At 48.3% G+C, this 10,007-nt stretch overlaps 1 protein-coding gene across 5 annotated transcripts in view; it reads right to left on the bottom strand.

The window, feature by feature from the left end:
- Window positions 1-868: 868 nt before the first annotated feature.
- The window catches only part of PLD1 (phospholipase D1), a 74,782-nt gene continuing 65,643 nt past the window's right edge, over window positions 869-10,007 (bottom strand). For all 5 annotated transcript variants that reach the window (XM_042041816.1, XM_042041815.1, XM_042041818.1 and 2 more), the window contains 4 exons: window positions 9,020-9,154; window positions 7,105-7,258; window positions 6,364-6,478; window positions 869-5,803 (listed from right to left, as the gene is read on the bottom strand). In XM_042041816.1, the coding sequence (XP_041897750.1) occupies window positions 5,579-5,803; window positions 6,364-6,478; window positions 7,105-7,258; window positions 9,020-9,154 (629 nt within the window). In that variant the 3' untranslated portion in view covers window positions 869-5,578. The remainder of the gene's footprint in view (window positions 5,804-6,363; window positions 6,479-7,104; window positions 7,259-9,019; window positions 9,155-10,007) is intronic.

Genomic DNA, 10,007 nt, shown 5'->3' with positions numbered 1-10,007 from the left:
CCACAGCTCTCCTGCTGCTCGCACAGAAACCAAGCAATGCTGGCAAGACACTGGCAGCCTCAGCTGTGGCTGCCCTGTGTGACCCCACAGCCACCCTGCTGCCATCCAGCACCCTGGGCTCATCACCATGCACCCAGCAGTGACTGTCAGGTCCCACGTCACTCCTGCTCGTCACTATCTCCTCTTCAGGAGCCCCTAAGTGGGATTCAGGAGGCACATAATCAGCAGAGATGCTGGAGTGGCAGCAGAAGCTGAGGGTGTCACTCAGCAGCTGCCTGATGTCTCTTACCAACCCCCTGCCTCACCCTCTGGCTCTGTTGTCTTGGTTTATTGTGTCTGTCGAGGACACAGATTGGGTTTGGAAGTTCTGAACACGCGGAGAGCCCTCTGGCATCTGAGGAAGGAGATGAAACCTAAGAAACGGAGAAGTTAATATGTTTTCAGTTTGCAAGAGAGCTTGGAAATGCCACTGATGCTTTATTAATCTCTTCTGCCCCTGGAGGACAACAGGCAGCTGCTTCTTCCTCTCTCTCTGCTGAATTTCCTTTACTGGAAGTTAAAGGAGACAGGGGCAAGTTAATTCTGTTTTGGGGACAGAGTGTTTTTGTCTACGCCTTTCGTAATGCTTTTGGATTATTGAAACTCCTTTAAAACACGACTTTTTAATGTATTTATGAAGTCCAATTTTCTTTCTCTGCTGTTTCACCCCAGCAATTTCTCTCTCCCAGGAAAACCCAAATGACTCAAGTCTAGCCATTTTTATTGCAGCTCCATCACGTCTCGGCTGCTGATGCTGAGCAAGGACAGAACTCAACCCAAGGCAGGATGAGGCCCCCAGAACAAGGAGAAATTACACCAAAGCCAAATATGCTGACATGATGATCGGTTGTATTTTCAGTCCATTAATACACATTCATTTACCAGATACAAATGGAGTGGAAAGGAAAGCAATTGTTAGCAGGAACAAGGATACAAAATTCAATTCCAGCAGCCTTCACAGAAGGGATATTCAGTGTCACAGCAGCACTGTTGGAAGGGAGGGACGCACGGAGACCTGCGCTCACACCCCAAGTGGAAGCTCTCCTTTTGTGGATTAGTTTAGCTAGAGACACAATTTAAAAAAAAAAAACATTCCCAAAACTGTGACTTTTTGACACTTTTTCTCATTTCCCTAGTGTCAGAACTAGGGAAAGTTGGAATTATTTACATAGAGGAGATTTTATGAAAAGATACTGGAAGGTTAAAAATAGAATAATCACAAATACTGGAAAATACAACAGGAAAGCAGGCAAGGAAAGGAAAATAGGGGAAAAAAAAGTGCCACCCCAAGAGGATCACTGCATTCAGTGGTCAATGTATGGTTATTGGGGCAGCTCCACTTTGATACACTGAGATTCACATGCTGGCCTTGATTCATTGCCATGAAGTCACACTCCAGGTTTTAGAGCAGGATGCTGCAAAGCTCCTGGTTTCAGCAGGATCTCAGCAGTGCAGTAGCGATTGCTTGTTTGAAACCATTTGCAGAATGAGTGCCACAAGCTGTGACAGTTCTCCTGGGGCACCCAAGGGGTGCCAAACTCTGCTCCTATCCTGGTCTGGAGAGCGCTAGTTTTCTTCCCCTTGGCCACCACAGCAGTGCACCGTGAAAGGCTCTGCTGCTGGTGAGCGGGGTCAGCTCAGACCAGCATGGATTTGGGGCTCCACATTCAGCAGGAGAGGGAAAAGGCATTATCCTCCAGTACTCTCATCCTTGTATGGGAGTGTCCCCACAAATGCAGCTCTGTGCCCAGATACAACCCCGGACTATCCTTGCTACAAGTGCTCAAGGCTTGTTACACTGAAATAGCAACAGCAAACCACATCTGCACTTGATTGTACAGGGATGCTCCCTCGGAAGGAATAAAGATACTGTAAATTGTTCATGGAAGAGTCCCAGCTAGGCAACACGTGCACCGAGGTTCTCCCAGGGACAGCACCAGGATTGTAAAATCATGTTGTGAAACTTGATCAAAAGAAAGGAAAATGGAGTGTTTGGGGTTTAATGCAGCAAAGCTTGCACCAAGTCAGGGGGACAAACTGAGACCAAGAGAGCAGAAACTGAGCCGAGCACTTCGCCTCTTCCATGGAGCACTGGAGTGGTTCTCCTATAAATTGTTTTTTAGTACAGTTCTTGCAGACGATGACATTTTATCCCTCATTTTTTAAATCATGCATTAACTTTACCGTGAAACATTTATCCAGTCCAACATCTATACAACAAAACACATATTTTAAAATATCAGACTATTAAAATTTAAGGAAGGAGTGTGAGTTCTCAAAGTGGCATGTGTTAAGGAATAAATTAAAGGGAAAAGAAGTGTTCTACTTGAGTTGAATTACAAAATAAAGTATGAGCCTGGGAGAAGTTCTCATTTCCTGTAATTCTAACAAATAAATGCCACAAGAAACAGTTGATGTTTCTGGGGTTGCCAGTGCTTGAATCCACATCACCTGTTCCAGCTCTGGGTGTCGTGGGTGACCCTCTCCAGTTTGAAGCCCAAGCTGGTACGACAGACTAAGCAGCAGTGATTGTTCAGATGCAGAAATCAACTCTCTCAAGGTGTTCAACCTCACAGGCTTCTTAATGTAAGAAACAAACCTGTAGCTGACAGGACCCAAGGAGCCAGCTCTAAACAGCACAAGCCATGGTGTGAATGAGTGGGGCCTTCACCAGGAGTGGCTCCAGCCTGTTGTCTGTTTGGGGTGAGCAGTGCTGCTTCCATAGGGAACTTGGTGGCCCCACAAGCCCCTGGGGATGCTGGGATCTCCTCACTGTGCCGAGGCTGCCGTGCACACCCTGCTTACATTTGAATGTTACTAAATTCCTGGTATCAGGAGTTTAGCACCAACACAGGGAAGGGATGATCAGCACGGTGCCTCTGTTCCCACAGAGGGGAACCTCCTCCCAGACAGAGAGCCAGCACCAGGCCTGTCTGCTTCCTCAATAATGAAAGACCTTCCTAATTAGCACCTTTTCATACCGAATCAGTCAATTACATCTCCCTCCATGGCTCTGCTGTGTCACCGGGGACCAGCAGCTATCACACAACAGTGAGCATTGCAGAACCTGTGTGGTTTTTCCCCAAAGCAGCCTGGCAGAGGGGGAGCTAAAACCCTAACTCCCTCCTGTTGGGGAGTTAGGAAGCCCCAACAATCAGCTACCTACCATTTTAAAAGACAATGTAAGGATAATTTAATAATTATAAAAACTTTTACTAATATGAGGATGGGGAGAATAAGAGCACTTAGAAGGTGACAGGAGTGTTTCACTTCAAGGTTCAGTGTATATAGGTGGTGGGGTTGAACACTTTCTGACTCTCAACACTGATCTGTGTGACTGACAAGGATTCTCTGGCAGGCTGTAATTGTTTAAAGTCAGCTTCAGTCAAACTAAAACAGCTAAAAGCATCAGGAGAGAAAAGCTCTGAACCTGCACTGATATGAAATCACAGGACACCTTTGATCTTTCTCGATTGTAAATGGTCAGGGCACACATGGCTTTGGCTCTGTGGGGGGTGACCCCGGGTCAATTTTTTAAGAGAAAAACATCAAGGGAACATATTTATGTGCTTACAGCATGCCAGGTAAAAGCATCAACCCCCCAGACTCAACCACATAAAATGCTGTACATGCACTTCCCAAAGGTGAACCAGACCACAGATGCACCAGCCAGAAAGGAGTGTAAAAGGCAACTGCACCTACAGAACACAAATGTAAAACTAGGAAGTGGAAGCTGTAGGAACGGGCTGAGATTTGGAAGAACATCTGGGGTTTGTTCCCTACTTGGGTGATGCAGCAGGTGCAGAATTAGCTGGTGCCTATTTACAGGTCTGAACACAGAAGGCAATCAGCAAAAATGTCAGGCCAGCTACATTTTGGGAAAGCTAGGTGACCAGTGGGATTCTTTTCCAGTTAAAAAACTGTTGGAAGAGCCAGAAAAGGGAAAAATAAACTCTTCTGTGAACTAAAATAAATACCAGTTCACTGGACCTTTTGACCAAGGAGTGTTGGGCACAGGTATAACCCAGCTAGGGAAGGGATCCCTGGGTGCAGGGGCAGCAGAAGAGCTCAGCCTCCCACTCCTCCAGATCCAACTCTCCTTAGGTGTTTTCTAATGCTGTTCTCCCAGCACCTGACACAGCACTGCAGACTGCCAGGAACACCTCAGGCTGGAGCTGGACATGAAAATTGGGAGACCTGGCTGATTGCAGGATGGAGCACGGGGTAAGACCCAGGCTGGTGCTCACCACACGAGCTCCTAGCCCAGGAACAGTAGGTGTTTTTCCCAGGATGCTGGACTGAACTGCTGCTTCTCTGTACAGAGAGATGCAAATGAGCTCTGGAAACCATCTAACAGCAATGGAAAACAGGAATGTGCATGCTGAGTTCTACCTCTGCTTGGGAAGACAGGTCCTGCAGGACTGAACTCAAGGTTGTGGCTGGTTCAGTAACAAAGTGGAGCAGAGACAGGGCTTTGTTACCTGCTCCCCTTTCCCCTTGCATTCACCCCATCTACAAACCCACGCATCAGCTCAGTCTGAGCATGGTGTCAGCTTCATGGCCTTCCCCTTCTTTTAAATAGAGGGAAAGGGATGGAAGTGAAAATCTACCCAAACCCCCAAGATAAATGCACAAGCAGAGTGCAGAGCTTGGTTCAGCTCATGCTGGTTTTTGAGTTTCTGTCCTGTTACATGCAGTGCCTTGGTTTCCTCTGGCTCTGGACACCTCAGGCTTGAGTTGGAACCTTGATCCTCCCCTGAGGAAAACAGTCACACTCAGTGGGACCAAACTGACGTGCTGTGTGTGTCTGCAAAGGCCAGCAAACTCCAGTGATCTCCAGCACCTCCAGCTCCACTGAGACTGCCCTCTGCCAAGCCTGAGGGCTGCTGATTGCTCCAGCTGCAATAGATAGAGGATTTTTTTTCCCCCAAAGGGATGAAGAGACCAAAATGCTGATTCTGATACAGGATTGCTAGTCTGTTTCCCTTTAAGAAGTGAAACACTCGGAAAGCTGCAGGACAGCCCAAGGCAGCAGCAAACAGCACTTCCCAACAGCGCAAGGGCTGCACGACGTGCTCTGACGGCGCGTGGAAGGGGTGAGATGGGGACCTCCAGCGAGCCAAGGGGCAGATACCCAAAGCCTGAGAAGCAGCACACGCAGCCCACGACTCCTGTGCAGCCACAGCACGATCACAGTACGAACGCAACCACAGGATACAGCTGGCAGTGGTGACAACATCGACTGGGAGTCAGTTCCTGTCCTAGGAAGTAGCCTGCATCCTTTAGATGCTCAGAACATGCCTGAAGAAGTAACTCCTCCAGAGGTTAAACTTCTCATCTGCCATCATTTCCAAGTCTTTCTGCTCCTCTCCTCTGCTAGTGTCGATTTGCTTCAAGTTCCTCCACCAAAATCCTTAAGAAAGGCACATTAGCTTGGTGGAGAAGCTTTTTGTCTCCTTTCACTTTCCAAAATCCCATATTTTTCATTAACGTCTCTCCTGAGAACAAGACTTTAAAAGGTAAAGCAGTCTGCATTTTCTTAAGTCCAAACCTCCATGGGTACCATGGACTCCTTTGTTCCGACGGAGGGAAGCAAATACTCTTCCTCCAGAAAACGAAAGGGGAATTGTACTAAAAACCCACGAATCTTTTTTAATTCTTCTGCTGCTTTCACAGGATCATCATTTGCTAATTTGGGCTTGTTGATGAAATCACGCAGTTGGGTTAAATTATTCACCTCGTCACTGGGAAGGCATCGAAACACCTGAACAAAACAGAAAGAAGAAATCGCCTATGAGTGCAGGGAAATGCTGCAATGCAGAGTTCCTGAGAAAGACCAAAGCATCCAGTACGAATTCCCCAGGATGGGAGTGACTGAATTAACAGCCTGGAGAACATGGAGGGAAGAGGTATGTGCCTACCCTCAATGAGGCTGGAGCAGGCAGAGGGGAAGATCCAGGGCCTTTTCAGATCACTGAAAAAGCTCATTAAAAGACAGAAGTAAAATTTGCTTCTACTCCAGTTACACCGTGGCTAATTACAAGTAGTAACTACACCATGGCCATTCACTGGAGCTGATGCAAACACAAGGAGAAATCCGATCTGCTGCCTTCATGGGTGCTATCACACCCCTGGGAATGCACCAGCTCCAGTTTCTTGTTCACAGCTCTTGCATCTGACACTATACATTCCTTCAAAACATCCCTAAAGGTCCAACCCCAGGAACTGGACCTGCTGCCTCTGCCCTTCCTGTGCTGGTTTTCCCATTGGCATCTGCTGCCTCTGCACGGGATGGAGGGAGGGGGAAGTTGCTGTGCTCCTCACCTTATCAAAGATGGTGGCATTGCGAGCTGCTGTGGCAATCCACACCTCCTTGAAGAATTTGTCACAGACAGGATCCTGGTGTTCCGGACTGAGATCGGAGCCGCCAAGGACAACCCTGAGAAGACAAAGGATGGATGCTCACAGAGCCTGAAGCACTGGGCACTCCCCCCTTGATAAATGCCTGGACACAAGAGGTTTCCTTGGGACGTGCCAAACCCTGTGTGTTCCCAGCACCCTCCCACTCCTGTCCCCTGTGATAATCTGTCAGCTCTAATGCTGCTTTTCTTCTGTGCAGTAACCGTCCAGATGGGAAATAGGGTGGGGGGAAAAAAAAGGAGAAAGAAAAAGGTCTTAAACTAAAAATGGCCGTGTTGTGGGCCAGATGGCTGCTCCCAGCAAAGAAGCTTCTTTTAAAAAGTGACAGTGCCACCCAAGATTAAGAGGGTGTGCAAATGGGATCTCGAGGAGAAATACCACTTGTTTATGAGCTCTGCTAGCGAAATCCTGGAGCAAAATCATTTGTAAAATCAAGCTATCAAGCTGTGGACAGGAGCAGTGAAACAAACAGCAGCAAAACCCTGCGCTCAGTCCAGCCCAGGCAGAGCTAAACCTGGGCAGGCAGTGGCAGCCCCATCGGTTTGAAAGGCTGTGGGGGCAGGTTAAGCCTGAGCGAGCCCTGCCTGCATCCCTGCTCAGTGCCCACATCCCTCCCTGCCGTGCTCGGCCAGCCCCACGCCCCACCTGAAGCAGCGCAGCCGCAGGGACTGGGCGAAGCGGCCGGCGCTGTACTCCTGGCCGTCCATGACGGAGGGCACGGTGTCGGTGTCCTGCACGATGACGGCCATCTCGCTGTCCCGCTTTCCCAGCATGCTGCGGTCGTTGATGTTGGCAGAGCCTGGGCAGGGCAGGACGAGGCACAGGCAATGTCCCACTGCTGCTCCCGGTGCTCCTGCACACCCTCCATCACCACCCAACACCCCCAGGGCCCTCAGCACCCCTCAGCTCCACGGCTTCGACAGGTGAAAGCCCACCCAGGGGGGTTCCTTATGGAAACACAGACCCTGAGACAATTTGGGGGAAGGGGAAAAAAACTCAACTAATTTTTGCAGGCTTCAACAGTTTGGAAGAAGATTAAATCACAGCCAAGCCCAGGCCAACATTTTCAAAATTTATTCTTTCTGCAACTTCCCAGATGCTTCTGCTGAAGGAGCCACAGCTTTCAAAGGTCCGAACCGCATTTGGTTTGGATACCCAGTTACCCGAGGCACGATGGGCTCTGTGGGTAAATCACAGAATGGTTTGGCTTGGAAAAGACTTTCAAGCTCCTGTCGTTTTAACCTCCCTGCCATTTAACCTCCTAACCATGGTCAGGTTGCTGTGCCATTCAGGGGGATCTGCTCAAGACCAGCTGAGGCTTTATCCCCCCAAACAGGTTTCTCTGTCCTGCACAGACATCAGAAAACAGGGGACGGGAGGACACCCTTTGCTTGCAGCTGTTGGCTCCAAGGGAACAGCAAGATGCAGGGAAGGATAGGCATAATGAGGTCATTAACCCACAGAAATTACCAAAACAAACAAAAAAATCTCCAGACACCATTGAGGCCATTGAGCCTTCCCAGGAACTGGATTAACTCCAGAGGAGCCAACACCTCCAGAGGAAAAACCAGCTAAATCCCTCTGTCCTTTCACCCCTTCCTCCTACACAGTAGCTCCATGAGCACCTAATTTCCATGCACTCGCTCTTATCTTCCCATCCCCTCACCAGGCAGCAGAGATGCACAGGCTATATAAAAATCTATCCTCAAGCTTAAAGGCACAGAAAATAGAAACTAAGAGCTGCCTCAGGCCCCCAGACCATCCCAGCTGGAGCAACACAGCTCCTGCTGTGATATCAAACCACCTCTGAGCCACTCTGTGCACTGGAGACGGGATCTGGCCTCTGAGAGTGTGACAGACAAGCAAACCTCACCACAGGTCATCTGAGACCACTGCTTTGAAGGGAGGGAGCATTTTGAGTCTTGTAAAATCTAGTATGAAGATATTCATTGGCAAAGTTGTCATTGCTGAGATAACAGCTCAAAAAGGGCTTCTTTAAAGAAACAGGCTGAAATTCTGCTGCAGCGTAGAGCTCTGAGCCTGAACTCCTGTCTTGGCTTCATGTTCTCATAATAAATATGGTAAGAGAAGAGGATGAAATGATATCTATTACTCCCTGTAGCATATTGTCCCATTCTTAGGAAATGGAGCTGATACATGACACATGTTGTCCAAACCTTCCAAATTTTACAGCACATTCTGTTCTTTCAGGAACAGATGACAAGTCTCACAAGTCTTCCTGCTAGAGCAGAGTTTGATACAAGACAGATGGACAATATTCCCTGCACTGGGATTCTCTTCACGGTTACACACAGATTTAAAACCATTTTAGAAAAACAAATTAAATGACAGCCCTCTGAATCCTTTCCTCCCCCTTGATGAATTTATGAGTTTGGTTTTGGGGTTTTTTTCTTTTAAACAGCAAAATATTTCTCAGGAAAGAAATGACAACACAGAAAAGCCCGTGGCACTCTGCAGCCTGCACTGTGTGTGGGGATGGGAAGGGACTGATGCAGGTACAACCCAGTGCCCCAAACCCCTCCTGAGAGCCCCCACTCACCAATTATAACCGTGTTGTCATCAGCAATGAGCAGTTTGCTGTGCACATAGATGAGCTCCGTCACCAGTTTTCCTTCCAGCTCTGCATATGTCCGAAGTCCACAGAATGATATGTAGTTTATCCACTTATCTCCAACTGAAAATTAAAAAGACAAGAAAACTGATGGGATGAGGGAGGTGGAAGAGAAAAGGAAAAGGCCTTGTTTACATGAAGACCTCCTATAAATAACAGTTCACTTTTGACTTTGAAAAAAATTATAAATAAGCAGATAATGAAAATAATCTTTTTAAAAAATAGACTTGAAAATTTGCTTGTGAGCTCACTGTGCTGCTCTGATCTGCTGCCTGCTCAGAGACTCCCACTTCAGTGAGAAATTACCCCACTCTCCTGGGCACAGCACACAAGGATCCAAACATCTTACAATAAGTGGACTATGAGACTTTTTCTGCAGATTTTGCAGAAAGGAGGCTGGAAGCAGGTGTTTTGTCCATGGTCAGTATGGCAAATGTGTCCTAATGTACTTGTGTGCAGTTCAGATTTACAGCAGGACGTAGAACAAATGAGGCATTCTGCATGGTCCTAGCGTTTGTGATATGTGGGTTTTCACGGTGCTCCGATTCCCAGCAGAGCAAATTCCAGCAGGATTCCTCACGGCAAGGAAGCAACTCAGAAACAGCCTCCTGCTTAGGCAGGTTCTTCCTCTCCACATCTGACAACTGCCAGAAACAAACCCTGGGTGGGATCCATGGGGCAGGCTGAGGGCTCATGGCTCCCAGAAGCCTGACCCCGCTCAGGACATTTTCCAAGTAACACAATCCTGAGCAGCTGCAACCGTGCCGTGCTCCTCCCTGGGGTGTTCCCCTCCTCTGGCTCAGGGCTGCAGCCAGGTGTGAAGTCTGACAAGGGGCCACGGCTCGTGTGACCCAGCAGACCTTGCCATGGCAGGATGGTCAGGGAGGAGGTCACTCACAGCCCCATGAGCCCGCAG

The sequence above is a fragment of the Corvus kubaryi genome, unplaced genomic scaffold (genome assembly GCF_017639235.1).
Source record: "Corvus kubaryi isolate FWS band 111438036 unplaced genomic scaffold, C.kubaryi_AGA036_p1.0 37397, whole genome shotgun sequence".
Classification (NCBI taxonomy): Eukaryota; Metazoa; Chordata; class Aves; order Passeriformes; family Corvidae; genus Corvus; species Corvus kubaryi.
The sequence above is the reverse complement of the archived record's forward strand: the minus strand, read 5'-3'. Positions and strand labels throughout refer to the sequence as shown.